We start from the raw sequence: 22,599 nt of genomic DNA, 5'->3' as shown, positions 1-22,599 counted from the left end.
TGTGGTAATAAGCGTTGTGTATAAGTTTTATAACATTTGGTTGAGGCAAACTTAAGTTAGAGAACGGAAACTAAAAATTTTGCAATTTTTCCATTTATAAAGGGGCATAACTCAAGAACGGTAAGTGACACTACCAAAAATTCAAACTTGATCTGTATTTTGTGGTAATAAGCATTGTGTATAAGTTTCATAATATTTGGTTGAGACAAACTTAAGTTAAAGAACGGAAACTAAAAATTTTGCAATTTTTCCATTTATAAAGGGGCATTACTCTAGAACGGTTAAAGTGACACCACTAAAATTCAAACTTGATCTGTGTTTTGTGGTAATAAGCATTGTGTATAAGTTTCATAACATTTGGTTGAGGCAAACTTAAGTTAGAGAAAGGAAACTAAAAATTTTGTAATTTTTCCATTTATAAAGGGGCAAAACTCTAGAACAGTTAGAGTGACGCAACCAAAATTCAAACTTGATCTGTATTTTGTGGTTATAAGCATTGTGTATAAGTTTCATAACATTTGGTTGAGGCAAACTCAAGTAAGAGAACGGAAACATATTTTGTGACGTACGGACGTACGTACAGACTGACAAGGGTAAAACTTAATGCCCCCTCCACTACGGCGGGGGCATAAAAAACTTATGTAAAATATATTTGTAGAAATCATTCTTTGAAATACATATGGCTTCAACTTATTATTATTTTTAGTTAAGCATATTTTCATAGTAGGTTACTTTTGAGTTTGCTTTCAGTAACTGTAAGCATTCTTTGATATGGTATAAATTCATTTAAGATTTGTTACTAGAACTGGTGTTTTCATTATCTTTATACTGTAATTTAAGAGTAAAAGTGCTTTTCCTGTACTAATCTTTTTTGAGTGTTTCTTCAATGTACCTAGTGTTAATCCAATATTCTGAATAAAAAAGTGGGGATCGATTTTTTTTTTAGTGTTGTCTCATTAGTATTAATAAAACACTGCCTTTAATTCCTACAAATAATCAAAATGTAAAGTAAGTACTCACTACTTGACTTAACTATGGAGTGTGAAACAACTTCATGATGGGAAGGTTGACCTTCCATACATTCTATCAGGTCTTTAGAACAAGTAGGAGACTCCTTTAGAACGTCTAATAATACACTGTAGGAATCTTGTGGTCTTTGAATTAGGAGGTCTAAGATACATTTGTTGCGGTCAGATTGTCTGGGATAGTGTTCTATCTCCTCTCTGTCTTCTATCCGTAGGATACATTTAGAAATCAGTTTATCAAGGACGTCTTTATCCAGAGAGGTGTCTTGTACAATCTTATCATAGAAGTGGTACAATCTGTAGTGAACTGGAAAAGAAACAAAACATATGGTTACCATGGTGATTTAGCTACATATGTATGATAATTTTGTACACTATGGTGTCCTGTATAATAATATCATAGAAATGAAACTCTTTTTAGCAGACCAAAAAATATACTAGTTGCTATCTTTAAGAAAAGGAAAGCAATAGTGAACCTGATTGGCATTTTGGTTTTACAAGTTCAGAAAACAAATATACATGTGAATGTATGTTTTTACTTCATTCATTATATGAGAAGAAAACTTATCATTCTGGGGCAATTGAAATCACCTCTGGTTTTTGGTTGGGTTCATGTTGCTCTGTATTTAGTTTTCTATTGTGTTTTGTGTACTGCTGTACTGTTTTAGTTGTTTTTATTGTTTTTTGCCACGGCATGGTCAGTTTGATTTCACCTTATGAGTTTGAATATTCCTTTGTAATCTGTTGTCTCTCTTTTTCTCTGACATGGACCTTATTTAGGTTTCAAATTTGGATAAAATATCCCATCAAAGCAGCATTTGTGAGGTAGATGTTGTTGAATTTTCTATTACATTGTACTAATCGAATATTTGTTGGTTAAAGCAATTCAACATGGCGACTCACTCCTTAGTTACGACATGTTAACAGTGAATTTGACGGTGAATTATAGAAAATGAAACTAGAGGCTCTAAAGAGCCTGTGTAGCTCATTTTGATCTATATATGCATATTCAACAAATAACATACTCCAACATTGTAGACAAGAATAGAATTCATTACAAATAACATAAACGGTACCAATTTTTCTGCACCAGATGTAAAAATCTCTGTTTTGTTAATCTTGTAATGCTGATCATTTAATCTGTTTAGTTTCCCTCTATTTTCTTTAGTTTTTGCTCAAAACACAAAAGAGGGTTTAAAAAAATCCTCAATCAAGGGTCTACTAACTGTATCGGCACAATTTGACTTCCTAGTATATCTTGTCTTGCTGTTCATTTTTGCTTATTTAAATTTCTATCTATCTATAATAATTTTTATTATATAAGGCAAAACAGGTAAAAATTAAAGGGCATTAACTCCAATAAGTAGTCATCAGACAATTTCCACCATATTTGTCTTAATTGTAGATTATGTCTAGCTGACCATTTTTGCCTTTTGAAGTTTCTATCTATTTATTATACTTTTAGAGATCAAAGGCAAAAAACGCAAAAATTGATAAAAATCGTCATCAAAGGGCAATAACTCTAATAAGGAGTCGACTGACAATTTTGATCATGGAACTTATTTGTAGAACTGGTCTTGCTGATCATTTTTGCAATTCAAAGTTTCTCTGTTATAGTTTTCAAGATAATAGGCAAACATGAAAAAAAATGATAAAATTTGTCATTTAAGGGCAATAACTCATCAAAGGACAATTGGTAGAGCCCAACATTTTGAACATTTTTGCCCTTGTCAGATTTTCTCTATTCATAATGATTTTCAAAATAATAGACAAAACTTGGATTTTACCCCTATGTTCTATTTTAAGCCATGTCAGCCATCTTGGTTGGCAGGGGAGTCATCGGACATATTTTTTAAACTAGATTCCTAAAAGAGATTGTGGCCAAGTTTGGTTAAATTTGGCCCAATAGTTTCAGAGAAGATTTTTTGTAAGTTAACAGCCGTTGACAGACATCCAGTGATGAGAAAAGCTCACTTGGCCCTTTCTACGGCCTCGGTGGCCGAGTTGTCTAAGTAGTCGAACTACTGTATCACTAGCCTGAGGTTGTGAGTTCAAATCCCACACAGGGCAGGTGCACTCAAATCCAATCTTAATTGACTAGGATTGTCAGTTTTCCTACAGAAGGTTGGTAGTTCCTTTTTTTTTAATGATTTGCAAATTTTGATTTAGTTTAACAGTGTTGGCTTTCTATTTAACTGTTGTTTAACTAATGTATTCCCAACTATTGCCATTTTTTTCTGTTCTTTATGTTTTTATTTGTTATCTTATAACAGAATGGGTCTGTGCTAGATAAATAATGTATACCTATTAATTGGCTGAGCATATCCCATTCCTCTGTTCTGATTTTGTCCTTCAGCTGATCTTCATAATCACGAATAGCTTGGACAAAACCACCTTGGTACTCTCTGTCTATGACGTGTTCAATAGACCTAGGTACAGTGTAAAGGACAGTATAGGCTGCCTGTAATCGGTTGTTGTCTGTTGGTAATCTGTAAAAATAGAATACAGTAACTTTTTACATAAAGAAGAAGGTGTGCTACAGGCCTTTTTGAATTGTAACAAAAATAAATTGGGAATGTGTCCATGGGACACAGATGATGCCCTCGCTTGCATATAACTTTATAAAGAGCATAACTCAAGAACGGTAAAAGTGACACTTCCCAAATTTGTACTTGATTTGAGTTTTGTGTTTATAAGCATTGTATATAAGTTTCATAATATTTGGTTGAGGCAAACTTTAAGTAAGAGAACAAAAACAAAAAATTCAGCAATTTTTTCCATTTGTCAAAGGGCATAACTCTAGAAAGATAAAAGAGACGCCACCAAATTTTCAAACTTGATTTGTGTTTTGTGTTAATAAGCATTGTGTATAAGTTTAATAACATTTGGTTAAGGCAAACTTAAGTTAGAAAATGGAGAGAAAAAAAATCAGCAATTTTTCTATTTGTAAAGGGGCATAACTGTAGAACAAAAGTGACGCCACCTAAATTCAAACTTGATTTGTGATTTATGGTAATAAGCATTGCGTATAAGTTTCATAACATAAGGTTTAGGCAAACTAAAGTTAAGAGAATGGAAACCAATTTCGGGACTTACGTATGGATGGACTACAGACGGACAAAGGTAAAACTTAATGCCACTTTTGCTACGGAGGGGGCATAACAATATGAAATTCAGATTATATATGTACTATATAAAAATAAGGAGACGTGGAATGATTGCCAATAAGATGACTTATCCACCAAAGTTCAAATGAATTCAATGTTTATGAATCAGGATAAAATATAATTTATCGGTAGGAGTAATAGAGAGGAGGAGGGTCAATAACCCCTCGAGATACGAGATGTGCCAATGCTCAATGCTTACACAATTCATACCAAATATCATTGATTTATCATTAGGGAATCTCTCATATAGGCCTTAAACGGACATATTCACACACTTATTATTTTACACTGCAGTAAACAGCATGCCTAAATTTCGCCTCCACCAACTTTATTTGAACAAGACAAAAAATGCTTTTCAAAGGTGTCTAATTTTGTTGTTTCATCATTTATTCCAAGCAAAGACACTTCAAACATGTATTTTGTCTAGTTTTTAAATTTGTGCTTTCCTTCTACTGGTACTCACAAAATCTCTAACAATTTGTATCCCATGAATATTAATGAATCCACATTACAATAAAATGCTCCGCTGGGGCACAGCTTGATACGACCGCAGAGGTCGAACCCTGAACAGTTGGGGCAAGTATGGACACAACATTCAAGCTTGATACAGCACTGAATTTGGATTGTAATTAAATATTTGACACAGCATAGGTTTCTGACACAGAATGAATGTGGTCTAAGAACTTAAAATTTTTTAATTTACCTATTCAAACCATATCATTATTATTTGCGTTTATATATAAATCAGAAATAACCAATTTAAAATTAAAAATTTTAAAGAAAAAAAAAGGAAAAAAAAATTCCCCCCCCCCAAATTTTTTGAACCCCCTTATGATTCATCACCCCCAAACTCAATCCCAGCCTCCCCTTTGTGGTATGGTACCTTGCAGTACAATTTCAAAGAGATCCATACACTTGAACACAAGTTATTGTCTGGAAACTAGAAAAATGCTTGTTTTTTGGCCCCTTTTTGGCCCCAAATTCCTAAACGTTTCGGGCAATTGCCCCCAAACTCAAACCCATCTTTCCCTTTGTGATATGGAACCTTGTAGTACAATTTCATAAAGATCAATACACTTACACACAAGTTATTGTCCTGAAACAAGAAAAATGCTTGTTTTTTTGCCCCTTTATGGCCCCTAATTCCTAAAATTTGGAGGCAATTACCCCCAAAATCAATCGCAGCCTTCCCTTTGTGGTATAGTACCTTGCAGTGCAATTTCAGAGAGATCCATACACTTGAACACAAGTTATTGTCTGGAAACTAGAAAAATGCTTATTTTTGGCCCCTTTTTGGCCCCTTATTCCTAAACGTTTTGGGCAATTACCCCCAAACTCAATTCCAGCTTTCCCTTTGTGATATGGAACCTTGTAGTACAATTTCATAAAGATCCATACACTTGCACACAAGTTATTGTCATGAAACTAGAAAAATGCTTGTTTTTTGCCCCCTTTTTGGCCCCTAATTCCTAAAATTTGGAGGCATTTACCCCCAAAATCAATCCCAGCAATTCCCTTTGTGATATGGAACCTTGTGGTACAATGTCAGAGAGATCCATACACTAACACACAAGTTATGTCTGGAAGTTACAATAAAATGCTTCGCTGGGGTGCAGCTTGATACGACCGCAGAGGTCGAACCCTGAACAGTTGGGGCAAGTATGGACACAACATTCAAGCTTGATACAGCTCTGAATTTGGATTGTTATTAAATATTTGACACAGCATAGGTTTCTGACACAGAAAGAATGTGGTCTAAGAACTTGAATTTTTTTAATTTACCTATTATGGTCCAATGTCCAAAATCAAAATACATGGTTAGATTCAGCATATCAAAGAACCCCATATATTCAATTTTTGTTAAAATCAAACAAAGTTTAATTTTGGACCCCAACTTGGACAAACTTGTAAACTGGGCCCATAATCCAAAATCTAAATACATGTTTAGATTCAGCATATCAAAGAACCCCAAGAATTCAATTTTTGCTAAAATCAAACTAAGTTTAATTTTGGACCCTTTGGACCTTTATGTAGACCAATTTAAAAAACGGGACTTAAAATTAAAAATCTAAATACACGGTTAGATTTGGAATATCAAAGAACCCCAATAATTCAATTTTTGATGAAATCAAACAAAGTTTAATTTTGGACCCTTTTGACCTCAATATGAACCAATTTGATAGCGGGGCCAAAATTAAAAAATCTAAATTCATGGTTAGATTCAGCATATCAAAGAACCCCATATATTCAATTTTTGTTGAAATCAAAAAAAGTTTAATTTTGGACCCCAACTTGGACCAACTTGAAAACTGGACCCATAATCAAAAATCTAAACACATGTTTAGATTCAGCATATCAAAGAACCCCAAGAATTAAATTTTTGTTAAAATCAAACTAAGTTTAATTTTGGACCCTTTGGACCTCAATGAAGACCAATTTAAAAAACGGGACCCAAATTAAAAATCTAAATACACGGTTAGATTTGGCATATCAAAGAACCCCAATAATTCAATTTTTGATGAAATCAAACAAAGTTTAATTTTGGACCCTTTTGACCTCAATATGAACCAATTTGATAACGGGGCCTACAAATAAAAAATCTAAATACATGGTTAGATTCTGCATATCAAAGAACCTCATATATTCAATTTTTGTTGAAATCAAACAAAGTTTAATTTTGGACCCCAATTTGGACCAACTTGAAAACTGGGCCCATAATCAAAAATCTAAATACATGTTTAGATTCAGCATATCAAAGAACCCCAAGAATTCAATTTTTGTTAAAATCAAACTAAGTTTAATTTTGGACCCTTTGGACCTTAATGTAGACCAATTTAAAAAACAGGACCCAAAATTAAAAATCTAAATACACGGTTAGATTTGGAATATCAAAGAGCCCCAATAATTCAATTTTAGATGAAATCAAACAAAGTTTAATTTTTGACCCTTTTGACCTCAATATGAACCAATTTGATAACGGGGTCCACAAATAAAAAATCTAAATACATGGTTAGATTCAGCATATCAAAGAACCCCATATATTCAATTTTTGTTGAAATCAAAAAAAGTTTAATTTTGGACCCCAACTTGGACCAACTTGAAAACTGGACCCATAATCAAAAATCTAAACACATGTTTAGATTCAGCATATCAAAGAACCCCAAGAATTCAATTTTTGCTAAAATCAAACTAAGTTTAATTTTGGACCCTTTGGACCTTTATGTAGACCAATTTAAAAAACGGGACTTAAAATTAAAAATCTAAATACACGGTTAGATTTGGAATATCAAAGAACCCCAATAATTCAATTTTTGATGAAATCAAACAAAGTTTAATTTTGGACCCTTTTGACCTCAATATGAACCAATTTGATAGCGGGGCCAAAATTAAAAAATCTAAATTCATGGTTAGATTCAGCATATCAAAGAACCCCATATATTCAATTTTTGTTGAAATCAAAAAAAGTTTAATTTTGGACCCCAACTTGGACCAACTTGAAAACTGGACCCATAATCAAAAATCTAAACACATGTTTAGATTCAGCATATCAAAGAACCCCAAGAATTCAATTTTTGTTAAAATCAAACTAAGTTTAATTTTGGACCCTTTGGACCTCAATGAAGACCAATTTAAAAAACGGGACCCAAATTAAAAATCTAAATACACGGTTAGATTTGGCATATCAAAGAACCCCAATAATTCAATTTTTGATGAAATCAAACAAAGTTTAATTTTGGACCCTTTTGACCTCAATATGAACCAATTTGATAACGGGGCCTACAAATAAAAAATCTAAATACATGGTTAGATTCTGCATATCAAAGAACCTCATATATTCAATTTTTGTTGAAATCAAACAAAGTTTAATTTTGGACCCCAATTTGGACCAACTTGAAAACTGGGCCCATAATCAAAAATCTAAATACATGTTTAGATTCAGCATATCAAAGAACCCCAAGAATTCAATTTTTGTTAAAATCAAACTAAGTTTAATTTTGGACCCTTTGGACCTTAATGTAGACCAATTTAAAAAACAGGACCCAAAATTAAAAATCTAAATACACGGTTAGATTTGGAATATCAAAGAGCCCCAATAATTCAATTTTAGATGAAATCAAACAAAGTTTAATTTTTGACCCTTTTGACCTCAATATGAACCAATTTGATAACGGGGTCCACAAATAAAAAATCTAAATACATGGTTAGATTCAGCATATCAAAGAACCCCATATATTCAATTTTTGTTGAAATCAAACAAAGTTTAATTTTGGACCCCAATTTGGACCAACTTGAAAACTGGGCCAAAAAAATCAAAAATCTAAATACATGTTTAGATTCAGCATATCAAAATACCTCATATATTCAATTTTTGATAAAATCAAACAAAGTTTAATTTTGGACCCTTTGGACCTTAATGTAGACTATTTTGAAAACTGGACCTAAAATTAAAAATCTAAATACACTGTTAGATTCAGCATAACAAATAAATAAATGTGATCAAAGATTTTACAAATCTAATGCGCCATACTGTGCAATTAAAGATTACTTCTTGAAATTTTTCAATATTTGAAATTTGAAAAAAAAATAATATTTGAAGAATAATTCTTTTTAATTTCTGAAATCTGAAATGAGAAAAAATTGACCCCCTAACAATTTCTTTTTATCCCCCCCCCCCCCCCCCCCCCCTTTTTTCCCCCAAAAAATTCTTTCCCTCAAGATATGGTCATAATCTCGATTCAAATTTCCAATGGAGTTGGCAACCATAATTACCCATTTAAATTTACCATAGTGCTAACTTAATCTATTTTATAATAGAATTAAAAATATAGTGTCAAATCTTTCATATGGATTTTTTTGTAAAAAAAAATGATGCAACATCTGCAGATATTTTTACTGGTCTTCCTTTATAAATATGCATTTCTTTAAACATAATTTAAAAGCAGTGTAAGGGAAGTAACCAAAACGTTGTATTTGGATTACCTCCCTTACACTGTTTTAAATTATCTTTATTGTTCATTAACCATTACTTTATACATAATTTAAAAGCAGTGTAAGGGAGATAATTTCAATGATGTATTTGATTTATCTCCCTTACACTGCTTTAAATTATGTTTTGTACTAAAATATTTGTCCATTAACCAGGACAACCTTGTTTTTCCCCCTTTTTTGCCCCTAATTCCTAAACGGTTTGAGCCATAACCCCCCCAAAGCAAATCCTAACCATCCCTTTGTGGTATGGAAACTTGTAGTATAATTTCAGAGAGATCCATACACCGTTCCACAGTTATTGTCTGGAAACTAGAAAATGCTTATTTTTGGCCCCTTTTTGGCCCCTAATTCCTTAACTGTTGGTACCATAACCCCCAAAATCAATCCCAACCTTCCTTTTGTGGTATTTAACCTTATGGTAAAATTTCAAAAAGATCCATTCACTTAAACTAAAGTTAGAGTGCGAAAACCAATGTGTCTTCGGACGACGACGCCGGACGACGACGGCGACGACGACGACGCCAACGTCATAACAATATACGACCACAAAATTTTTTTTGCGGTCGTATAAAAATGCTTATTTTTGGCCCCTTTTTGGCCCCTAATTCCTTAACTGTTGGTATCATAACCCCCAAAATGTGTCTTCGGACGACGACGATTTTTTTTTGCGGTCGTATAATAATGCTGTAATAGATAACTTAATTTGGATATCACATACACTAAATTTTCTGATTGATGATTGCATTGCATTACATCCAGTGGCAAATATTACTTGCATATTCAGAATGAGACCTTCGAAGAGTTGTTGCACCGGTTCTTAAATGTACAGGAAACACGTCACTCTCCGAAGGCCTTAATGTCAAGAATCAGAAATGTATCAGGTTTTGTACACTTTGATATCGTAAATTATCTCAACTCTGGTAAATTAATGATCATTGTGATGGGTTAAATGTTGTCACTTGGTGACCCCCTATGGATGCGTAGGCAGTCAATAAATTTCATAGCGGTATCATGACGTCACATCCACTATTAATGGTGACGTCATCTACATGTATTAATGTTGTTGTATTTTATCGTTTTTGTTTTATACAAAACTTGGCAGAAAGTCTTGTGTATGATAAATTCATTATACGGTTCACTATGGGCCACCTGCGAATCCATAGAGGGTTAGTATAATCCATAGGGGATTTGACCTTTGCCATCACCCCCTATGGATTTTTTAAACCCTCTATGGATCCGCAAGGGGTTATTAGCAAACCATATAATATTAGATACACAGTGTGCTAAATTCTAGCACACTGTGTAACAAATTTATCTTATTGACTATTTAATATGGGATATTAGGATGCAGTTGTAAACCTTGATATCACAATTCTAACTCATTTATATGCAGAACATTCAATTATTTAAAGTGAGAAAATCAGCATATTCATGACATGTTTTGATGTCTAAAAGCATTAAAATATTATAAATATGTCTGTTAACAATGTATGTTACTTTGAGAACAACACAGTTTTTTTTAAGGAAAAAAAGAAAGCCATGTACACATGTTTTATAGTCAAACTTAACCATTCAAGTGCAAAAAACATATTCAACTTTTTTTTTTAATTTAAAGTATCATATTACTTTAATGAATATATTGATTATGTACGGCTGTTAACTTACGGCTGTGCTTCCATTGTTGAAGAATGTGTCTTTCTTCTTTGAGCTTTTCCTTAAAAAAATAAAGTTATACATTACATTTAGGTCTACATAATAACTTTAGCAACAAAGTTAACTCAAGAAGAAAGCAATTATATCTAAAAAGTCCTTTTATGATCAATTCACAAGTACCATCACATGCCTTTAAAAAAATTAAACCACTACAAAATTTAAGCTTGAAATCAGGACCACCACTACATCTAAAATTGGTGGACCTACCTGACTTTTGGTGGTCTGGACCACCACTACATCTAAAATTGGTGGACCTACCTGACTTTTGGTGGTCTGGACCACCACTACATCTAAAATTGGTGGACCTACCTGACGTTTGGTGGTCTGGACCACCACTACATCTAAAATTGGTGGACCTACCCGTGACTTTTGGTGGTCTGGACCACCACTACATCTAAAATTGGTGGACCTACCTGACTTTTGGTGGTCTGGACCACCACTACATCTAAAATTGGTGCCTTTTTTTTTAAAGTTTATAATTCTGACTTTTTTTTTACCTAAATTGTCATCCTGACTTTTTTTTTTTGCAAGTGTCTCATCCTGCCTTTTTTTTTTACTCAAAACTCCTGTCCTGCCAATTTCTTTCAAATTTCATCCTAGCCCCCCATTAAAATCAAATGGTAGCTCCCTTAACAGATGTATTGATATTTATTTGCCTTAGGTCAATTTCTATCTGATTCTGAACCCAAGTCAAATTGAACTGCTATTATTAGCTCGCTGTTATTTACCAGTCCTTCATAATTTTAGCAGTCTTTCAGCTGTTCTGAGCAGTCCATCTAACAGCAGTTTGAAAAACTGCCTTGTTTCACCATTTCTTAGCATTCCCCCCTAGCAGTTTGGATACCTTAAGGATAATGTATCCTTGTGTTGATTCAATGCTAAACATAAGGAAATTTTATAGAAAATCCACAGCCTTTCCCCTTGTACTCTCATATTTGACAATTCAGTGCTTGATAGATAGAAGATTATTGCATGCAGTGCTAGTAATAATTTCCTTAAAACAAGTTTATAAATTTAGATATTGGTTAAAACAAATATAAATATGGACCAATTCAAGTACACCTTCTAGGGTGCACTAGACTTTAGTGACTCAGCATGAGGTTTTTTGAAAATTTAAAGGTTGTTTTGGACTTTTTGTAAACAATAAACGCTAGCACATCATAGAAAAACAAGTGAGTAATCTATGTTTAAAATTTTATAACAAAAATCTCTGTGGATTTTCTTCAAAAATCTTGGTTTTATTTGCCACAAAATCCCCTTTCTATTAAATACAGTTAAACAATAAATAATAATGCATTGCACAAAGTTTCCCCTTGGTATATGTACAAAATGGCTCATCTCTATTATTCATTATCTTTGCTGTTTTGATAGTCTATTGCAGTTTGAAAATTCGTAATTCACATGGCTACAGAATGGGTCATAAACCTTAAAACTGCTATTAATTTGTCAATTGGACAGCATTTATGATAGCATTTCGATAGCAGTTTTGGTTTTAATCTTTGTTATAAAAATGCTTGGATCTGGCTGTGTTTTCAGCTTGATAAGTAAACCTTATTTGAAGATTATCTGATCATTTTCACATGTGCATTTGGGCTCCAAGCTGTGGTAAATACTTGCTGGTGAAAAACTGTATTTATGTCAATCATAAAAGTTTAATTTAGGCTAAATGGAATACTTTCATACACCTGCAGTACAGTAAGTTGAAGTTACAGTTAATGCATGTGTATTTTCTCACATAATATTGAAGGGGAAAACAGAAATCATACAGACAGCCAAAAAAAGGAGGATAGTTGCTTATTCGCATAGAATATCTGATGTGTACAGGATTGTTTTAAATACTAGCTATACTTACATTGCAAGATGTTATTTGAAAATAGAAATAAGAATATTTTAATATAATTTTGTATAAAAAAAAACAAAAAAAATCATATTCAAGAGTTGAAAAAGGGGGGAGGGAATATTAAGGAAACATAGACTGCAAATAGCTGATTGTTTAATATTGACCAAAAAATTCATTTAATTTTTATTTATTAAGCACAAATTACACCCATAAGAGAAGGCATAACAATTACATGTAATAACAACAATATAATGATGACATTTACACTTACATAAAAATAAAACAAAACAAAACAAAACATTAAACACATTACACAACAAAACAAAACAAAACATTAAACACATTACACAACAAAACAAAACAAAACATTAAACACATTACACAACAAAACAAAACAAAACATTAAACACATTACACAACAAAACAAAACAAAACATTAAACACATTACACAACAAAACATTAAACACATTACACAACAAAACAAAACAAAACATTAAACACATTACACAACAAAACATTAAACACATTACACAACAAAACAAAACAAAACATTAAACACATTACACAACAAAACATTAAACACATTACACAACAAAACAAAACAAAACATTAAACACATTACACAACAAATGACAAACCAATGAATCAAATAAATGAAGAGATAAATTTGCAGGTAATTCATTCAGACCACTTGTATAGCTTTTGATAGAGTACATAACTTTAAGAGCTTTTTTGGAAAGTGCTTCAGTAGATGACAATAAGTTTCCATTTCGTGAGAGCAAGTTGCCTAAGACCTTAAATTCATTTACTGATTCTAAAACAGTGTGCTTGTAATTCAATTTTATATTTTGCGTTATTTTATGATGATAACCAATAACCATAGTCTTAGTCTTTTCACAATTAACAGTGAGTTGCCATTTATCACAGTAAGAAGAAAATTTATCTAAGCAGCTAAAAAAATTTCCTGTAGACCTCCTTTTGATTCTGACATTATTAATAAATCATCTGCAAACATTAATCTTCCAATAACAGAACTTTCTAAAGTTAGCGGTTGACAATCATTTCCTGAGAATAAATTTCATTTATATATATGTTAAAAAGGGTAGGGCTTAAAGAATCCCCTTGCCTAACTCCTCGGTTTATATCAAAGTAGTCAGTTAAGCAATTGTTAATTTTCAGTGCTGACATTGTCTTAGAATACATACATTTAATCATATTAATCATCTTATTGCCAACTCCTGAAGACAAAAGTTTAAAAAATAAAGCTTTGTAACGCCACACAGAATCAAAAGCTTTGTGCAAGTGAATGAAGCATGCATAAATTTTTCTCTTACCAAGATGTATGTATTTATTTATTAAGTTTTTAGTACAAACAAACTGTCAGTTGTCCTCATTTTAGGTCGAAAACCTTGAAATTTACTAAATTTGTCTTCCATATAAATCATTACCCGTTCATTTAATACTGCACGAAATATTTTTGCTACACCATTTAAGAGTGAAATACCCCTATAATTATTTGGGTCAAGTGGATTACCTCCCTTAAATAAAGGGACTATATATGAGTTAAGCCAAGTTTCTGGATAAAATCCTGATGAAAATATTAAATGAAAAGTATAGTGTCAGACTTAACAGGACAACTTGCTTTTACTATTTCATTTAATATGAGATCAGGACGTACCACATGATTTACTAACTTTAAGAGACTTAATTACTCATTTTACCTCTGTTATTGTTATAGGTTTATCAGTTATATTGTTATCTTTGTAATTATTTACATCTGATAGAAAATTTTCTATCTCTTCTAGCTATATGTGTTTTATTTTCAGATTCTATCCAGTCACCCTGAGATTGGAAGTGTTTCATTAAATTTTTGGGTTGAAAATTATCGTAGCTAGATGTATTGTTGTTATTATGGGTATAACTATTAGCTTCTTTCAACAATTTCCAAAATTCTTGTGGATTTTCAGTTTTAGCGTCTAATAATTTTTTTATAAAATTTTGTCTGAACTGGGTTTTTTTTTCTTTTAGCACACTTCTTCAATAACACACTTTTTCAAATCTTTAGCTGTTATAAAATAATTATTTCTTAATGTTTTATCAAATGGCTTAGATTTCAATTGTTTCCTAAGAAAATTTATTTTTGATTTTAATTTTCTAATTTCACTGTCAGACCAAGGTTTTTTAATTTTCTTTTTTTTCATATAATGAATTGGACTTTTTCTTAAGCAAACATCTTTCGATATGTTATCAAATATGGTTTTGAGGTTTTCAGATGCTGAATTAATACCCGACTCACTGATTTCAAAATTTTTTTGCTCGAAGTTGTAACAATCATATTTATCACTTCCTTAGAGGACAATGTTTTATAAATTTTGTTTTTAGACTCTGGCATCCATTTGTATACATGTAGGCCTTATTAATTTCTTGACAAATATCTTTTATATAACCTTCAATATATTGTATTGTATAAAGCTTTTATAACTATTAAAAAGAATGAAGTGTATATATGTAACCTGAGTTTGTATCAAAAGTCGAAACATAATATATAACATGTTTGTAAGAAAAAAAAATTAAATCAAAAGAGAAAGAGAAGATAACTGTTGTCTTTTGGTCCACATAATAGAGAGAGAGAGAAAGAGAAATTAGTAGTACATTTGGTAATTAAATAATAATTAAAAAGAAATAACTTTTAATCTGTAAATCACTTAGTCAAAGTAAACTAGAGGCTCTCAAGAGCCTGTGTCGCTCACCTGTATTTACTGATGCTTTGGAAATCATGTAAAATAAGGTTAAAATCATAATTAATAGTATTAGATATTAGATATTATAATGGTATCTAAGATAATAACAAAAAACTGCAAAGTAAAATTACTAACTCAGGGGCAGCAACCCAACAACAGGTTGTCGGATTCGTCTGAAAATTTCAGGGCAAATAAATCTACATCTGATGAACATTTTTGCCACCTGTCAGATTTGCTCTAAATGCTTTAGTTTCAGAGATATAAACCAAAAACTGCATTTTACCCCTATGTTCTATTTTTAACCAAGTCGGCCATGATGGTTGGAAGGCGGGGTCATCAGACAAATTTTTTAAACTAGATACCCTAATAATGATTATGGCCAAGTATGGTTAAATTTGTCTCAGTAGTTTCAGAGAAGAAGATTTTTGTAAAAGATTACAAAAATTTACGAAAAATTGTTAAAAATTGACTATAAAGGGCAATAACTCCTAAAGGGGTCGACTGACATTTTGGTCATACGACTTATTTGTAGATCTTACTTTGCTGAACATTATTGCTGTTTACAGTTTATCTCTATCTATAACAATATTCAAGATAATAACCAAAAACTGCAAAATTTCCTTAAAATTACCAATAATGGGGTAGCAAACCCAACAACAGGTTGTCACATTTGTCTGAAAATTTCAGGGCAGATAGATCTTGACCTAATAATCAGTTTTACCCTATGTCAGATTTACTCTAAATGCTTTGGTTTCAGATATATAAGCCAAAATCTACATTTTACCCCTATGTTCTATTTTAAGCCATGGCAGCCATCTTGGTTGGTTGGCGGGGTCATCGGACATATTTTTTAAACTAGATACCCTAATGATGATTGTGGCCAAGTTTAGTTAAATTTGGCCCACTGGTTTCAGAGGAGAAGATTTTTGTAAAAAGCTAACAACAACGGACGATGACGACGACGGACTCCAAGTGATGAGAAAAGCTCACTTGGCCCTTCGGGCCAGGTGAGCTAAAAATAGTCTCTAGTAACCACTCTAACTTATTGAATTATTTTCTTTTTATAAGAGCTGATATTTAAAGTGCATTCTTTACTGTTTCCATTATTCTGTCACCGACATAATTAATAAGGGGTCTAATGCCAGGTAAAGTGCTCACAAAACATATTTACATCCCTTTGACAAGTCTGTTATTGGATTAAAATCGAGTCATTTGATTGCAGTTAGTCCACTAAAATTACAAATTTAAGATAGTTCAACTTTTTGAAATTTCAACAAGACTTACAGTAAAATATTTCTGTATTCATACCCTGTACCCTGTATATTTATGTACCTTTGTATTGATTCCAACTTTTGACAGATCCGATAGCATTCCATAGCAGTTATTAGCAGTTTTGAAAACCATATTAGGATGTAAAACTTAGCAGTGTGTATGAATATTCATTATTGATAGCTGTTATTATAGCAGTTCTCATGAATATTCAGAGAAGTAAGCAGTTTTTGGGTATCTCATTTAAATTTTTAGTCAAAAATAACTGCTAAATAACTGTGAAGGCTAAATAAACTGCTAAGAAACTACTAAGTAATGCTATTGGGATGCCTATATGCAAATTAACCATTTCCTTGAATTTGGCAACTGTGAATGCTAATGAACTGCTAAAGAACAGCTGACAAGTAAGAACTGCAATGTGAATGCTAATAAACTGCTAAAGAACAGCTGACAAGTAAGAACTGCAATGTGAATGCTAATAAACTGCTTAAGAACTACTACTATTGATGATAATCGTGTGTTTCAGAGAAGAAGATTTTTTTTGTCATCCTCAGACATTTGTCAGAATGATATTTGAAATTGTTTTATTGACTTTAAAAAAATCTTTTTTATTTTGTAAAGAAAAAATAAAAGAAATAAATACCTGTCACAGGACTTGATAATAAATCTGTCTGACTATATTGGGACAAATCCTTGTCTCTCTCATCTTCTGCATTCAAATAAAAAGGCAAGAAAACAATGAATTAATGGACTTCGTATCTTTTATAAGATCAAGGTATTGAACTTGACTATCATATTGATAGTAAGATTGAGTTAAAGATACATAAATGGGGAATGTGTCCATGGGACACACTGATGATGCCCCAGCTTGCATATCATATAAGTGTCATGGACTTAGTATCTTTTATGAAATCAAGGAACTGAACTTGACCATCACATTGATAGTAAGATTGAGTTAAAGATACAAAATGTAGTAACTTTTGATTGGAGGATGATGTATTCTCAAACTACATTATATGATTGCTGTAAAGTAGCGGTATGTCAGACCAACCTAATTTTTAATAAACAGTTACACCAACATGACCAAGTTAAATAATTCTTTATATAAAATTTTAAAATCCAGTGAACTATCAAATCTTGGATATGTACATTCACTTTATACAGTTTCTCAAAAGTCTATCTACACAGAAGATCAACTAGATGTTAACTCATATTAAAGATTTTATCAGAACTAACAGAATATTGTGATTCATTACTTAAGATGTAATACCACTAAAACATAGTACATCACATCCGGTTTGATACAAAAAGGGTTGAACAAAATTATTCCGTTGAATTTGACGGATGTGGTCCGAGTACACAGTTATCGTCTTCATGTAAGGCCCCCCTTCATTGGAAAACCTCCATTTTTAGGCACAGGCTCATATAAATTTGACTTTTTAATAATTATGTTAAGTCTGATAAATCAAATGAGTACTCTATTGCTTTTAATACATAATATATTATATATTAAGGCATTTCAAAAGTTTTTTTTTGCAATATTTTAATTTTTTAAGCCCTAAATGTTGATAGTTGAAATTTTTCAATTTTAACGTCTAAGTTTAACACACAAAGTGGAATATAGAATTAGTCATATTGTCTATAATATATATCCTATTGCCATGAAACTTTGTAAGCAGTGTTATAATTTATTAAGCTTTGGTCATACCAAGTTTCATTAAGATTGGTCAACTTTTTCTACCCTATTAGGTCCGAGTACACAGTTATCGTCCTTTGATTTTCGTTGTTCACGAATATAGTCCCTAGTGTGGACAGTGTGTTACTTGCTATTTTTTTTTATACCCCTTCCAAATTTATTTCTCCATGTTTTATGACTCAAATAGCAAGTAGGGGGGTGAAATGACACTGTAAAAAAATTTGGGTCATGAATTTTAAAGTAAAGTAGTGATTTGGTCCAGCTGAAAAATGTCAAAAATTAGCACTTCGGAAGCTGTCAAAAGATTTGAAGACCCCCTTAACATAAAATTGTCCATATTTTGAGTTAGAGCCGATGAAGTTTTCTATAATTTTGATATAATTTGTCCCAAAAGTAGTACAACACACTGTAAAAATATTATTGAGAAAGCGCAGGTGGGATTTTTTTAATTTTCATTTATTGTCTAAAAGAAATGCACTACGAAATAACTGTGTACTCGGACCTAAGAGGTGAAATCAGGAAATATAGAATCTGTACTTTGGCAACTTCCCCGAATGATTTGATGGTGTCAATTTGTCAAATAGCATAAAACTAAAGTATTTAAACTTTTATTTCATAGAATTTCTGCAAAAATGACCGATTTGGGCATTTTATGGTCAAAATAAGCATTTCATAGCTTTTTCAATTTTGATGCATAAGTGGCATTCTGACTTTCTATCTGACAGGTTTTTATGTGTCAATATTTGTGTTTCTATGCTTCAATCCAGTTGTATTACTCATTTGTGAACTCTGAATCTACAGAAAAGAAGATTATCTCATACAATATGTGCAAAATGTGTTGTATATATGACCCTCGTCTAACGCCCTGTTTGGATCAAGTTAAATGTGAGGAGCTTGGAACATAAAAGTTGAAGTCCATAATAAAGACCTCACTAAATTTGTATAAAAAGCACTTAACAATGTCTTTTGTAGCTGTTTCATGTCACATAATATCTTTCTTTTCTTCTGTAGGATAGCAAGTGGTTCAAATATAAGCCTGTTGAGACTAAAATTGCAAGCATGTTTTTCACTAAAAAGTGAAAAATCTTTGTATCAGACCATACTGTCTGCAAAAAAAGTTGAATGCAAGAGTCTTTTTGTGCTCAGATTTATTGTATCATGTCACCTGAGTATAGAAATGATAGAAAAGACACAAATTTTTACTTCCTATAGCTTCAATATGCATTTTTAAATGTAAATATGTGCTACGGCCTAAATTGACCCTAAATTATTTTCAGTCTTACTTGGCCTGAGACCCTTTTAAACTAATATGATATGTTATTTGTAAGTTTTCTTTCCATTTAAAGTACATTAAATACATATGTAAGGATTATTTATAGCCAAAAAGCTTTACAAATTTAAAATTGCTGGAAAATATTACATCTTCATGTAAGGCCCCCCTTCATTGGAAAACCTCCATTTTTAGGCACAGGCTCATATAAATTTGACTTTTTAATAATTATGTTAAGTCTGATAAATCAAATGAGTACTCTATTGCTTTTAATACATAATATATTATATATTAAGGCATTTCAAAAGTTTTTTTTTGCAATATTTTAATTTTTTAAGCCCTAAATGTTGATAGTTGAAATTTTTCAATTTTAACGTCTAAGTTTAACACACAAAGTGGAATATAGAATTAGTCATATTGTCTATAATATATATCCTATTGCCATGAAACTTTGTAAGCAGTGTTATAATTTATTAAGCTTTGGTCATACCAAGTTTCATTAAGATTGGTCAATTTTTTCTACCCTATTAGGTCCGAGTACACAGTTATCGTCCTTTGATTTTCGTTGTTCACGAATATAGTCCCTAGTGTGGACAGTGTGTTACTTGCTATTTTTTTTTATACCCCTTCCAAATTTATTTCTCCATGTTTTATGACTCAAATAGCAAGTAGGGGGGTGAAATGACACTGTAAAAAAATTTGGGTCATGAATTTTAAAGTAAAGTAGTGATTTGGTCCAGCTGAAAAATGTCAAAAATTAGCACTTCGGAAGCTGTCAAAAGATTTGAAGACCCCCTTAACATAAAATTGTCCATATTTTGAGTTAGAGCCGATGAAGTTTTCTATAATTTTGATATAATTTGTCCCAAAAGTAGTACAACACACTGTAAAAATATTATTGAGAAAGCGCAGGTGGGATTTTTTTAATTTTCATTTATTGTCTAAAAGAAATGCACTACGAAATAACTGTGTACTCGGACCTAAGAGGTGAAATCAGGAAATATAGAATCTGTACTTTGGCAACTTCCCCGAATGATTTGATGGTGTCAATTTGTCAAATAGCATAAAACTAAAGTATTTAAACTTTTATTTCATAGAATTTCTGCAAAAATGACCGATTTGGGCATTTTATGGTCAAAATAAGCATTTCATAGCTTTTTCAATTTTGATGCATAAGTGGCATTCTGACTTTCTATCTGACAGGTTTTTATGTGTCAATATTTGTGTTTCTATGCTTCAATCCAGTTGTATTACTCATTTGTGAACTCTGAATCTACAGAAAAGAAGATTATCTCATACAATATGTGCAAAATGTGTTGTATATATGACCCTCGTCTAACGCCCTGTTTGGATCAAGTTAAATGTGAGGAGCTTGGAACATAAAAGTTGAAGTCCATAATAAAGACCTCACTAAATTTGTATAAAAAGCACTTAACAATGTCTTTTGTAGCTGTTTCATGTCACATAATATCTTTCTTTTCTTCTGTAGGATAGCAAGTGGTTCAAATATAAGCCTGTTGAGACTAAAATTGCAAGCATGTTTTTCACTAAAAAGTGAAAAATCTTTGTATCAGACCATACTGTCTGCAAAAAAAGTTGAATGCAAGAGTCTTTTTGTGCTCAGATTTATTGTATCATGTCACCTGAGTATAGAAATGATAGAAAAGACACAAATGTTTACTTCCTATAGCTTCAATATGCATTTTTAAATGTAAATATGTGCTACGGCCTAAATTGACCCTAAATTATTTTCAGTCTTACTTGGCCTGAGACCCTTTTAAACTAATATGATATGTTATTTGTAAGTTTTCTTTCCATTTAAAGTACATTAAATACATATGTAAGGATTATTTATAGCCAAAAAGCTTTACAAATTTAAAATTGCTGGAAAATATTACATCTTCATGTAAGGCCCCCCTTCATTGGAAAACCTCCATTTTTAGGCACAGGGTATGTTAAGTCTGATAAATCAAATGAGTACTCTATTGCTTTTAATACATAATATATTATATATTAAGGCATTTCAAAAGTTTTTTTTTGCAATATTTTAATTTTTTAAGCCCTAAATGTTGATAGTTGAAATTTTTCAATTTTAACGTCTAAGTTTAACACACAAAGTGGAATATAGAATTAGTCATATTGTCTATAATATATATCCTATTGCCATGAAACTTTGTAAGCAGTGTTATAATTTATTAAGCTTTGGTCATACCAAGTTTCATTAAGATTGGTCAACTTTTTCTACCCTATTAGGTCCGAGTACACAGTTATCGTCCTTTGATTTTCGTTGTTCACGAATATAGTCCCTAGTGTGGACAGTGTGTTACTTGCTATTTTTTTTTATACCCCTTCCAAATTTATTTCTCCATGTTTTATGACTCAAATAGCAAGTAGGGGGTGAAATGACACTGTAAAAAAATTTGGGTCATGAATTTTAAAGTAAAGTAGTGATTTGGTCCAGCTGAAAAATGTCAAAAATTAGCACTTCGGAAGCTGTCAAAAGATTTGAAGACCCCTTTAACATAAAATTGTCCATATTTTGAGTTAGAGCCGATGAAGTTTTCTATAATTTTGATATAATTTGTCCCAAAAGTAGTACAACACACTGTAAAAATATTATTGAGAAAGCGCAGGTGGGATTTTTTTAATTTTCATTTATTGTCTAAAAGAAATGCACTACAAAATAACTGTGTACTCGGACCTAAGAGGTGAAATCAGGAAATATAGAATCTGTACTTTGGCAACTTCCCCGAATGATTTGATGGTGTCAATTTGTCAAATAGCATAAAACTAAAGTATTTAAACTTTTATTTCATAGAATTTCTGCAAAAATGACCGATTTGGGCATTTTATGGTCAAAATAAGCATTTCATAGCTTTTTCAATTTT

At 31.7% G+C, this 22,599-nt stretch overlaps 1 protein-coding gene across 3 annotated transcripts in view; it reads right to left on the bottom strand.

Moving 5' to 3' along the window:
• LOC127705092 (uncharacterized) overlaps positions 1 to 22,599 on the bottom strand; it is a 189,936-nt gene that overhangs the window by 144,657 nt on the left and 22,680 nt on the right. For all 3 annotated transcript variants that reach the window (XM_052209360.1, XM_052209359.1, XM_052209361.1), the window contains exons 3-6: positions 17,389 to 17,454; positions 10,847 to 10,895; positions 3,330 to 3,514; positions 1,021 to 1,332 (exon numbers count right to left, since the gene is read on the bottom strand). In XM_052209360.1, the coding sequence (XP_052065320.1) occupies positions 1,021 to 1,332; positions 3,330 to 3,514; positions 10,847 to 10,895; positions 17,389 to 17,454 (612 nt within the window). The remainder of the gene's footprint in view (positions 1 to 1,020; positions 1,333 to 3,329; positions 3,515 to 10,846; positions 10,896 to 17,388; positions 17,455 to 22,599) is intronic.

The sequence above is a fragment of the Mytilus californianus genome, unplaced genomic scaffold (genome assembly GCF_021869535.1).
Source record: "Mytilus californianus isolate M0D057914Y unplaced genomic scaffold, xbMytCali1.0.p SCAF_6, whole genome shotgun sequence".
Classification (NCBI taxonomy): domain Eukaryota; kingdom Metazoa; phylum Mollusca; class Bivalvia; order Mytilida; family Mytilidae; genus Mytilus; species Mytilus californianus.
Note: the sequence above shows the minus strand (reverse complement) of the source record. Positions and strands in the feature narration are given on the sequence as shown.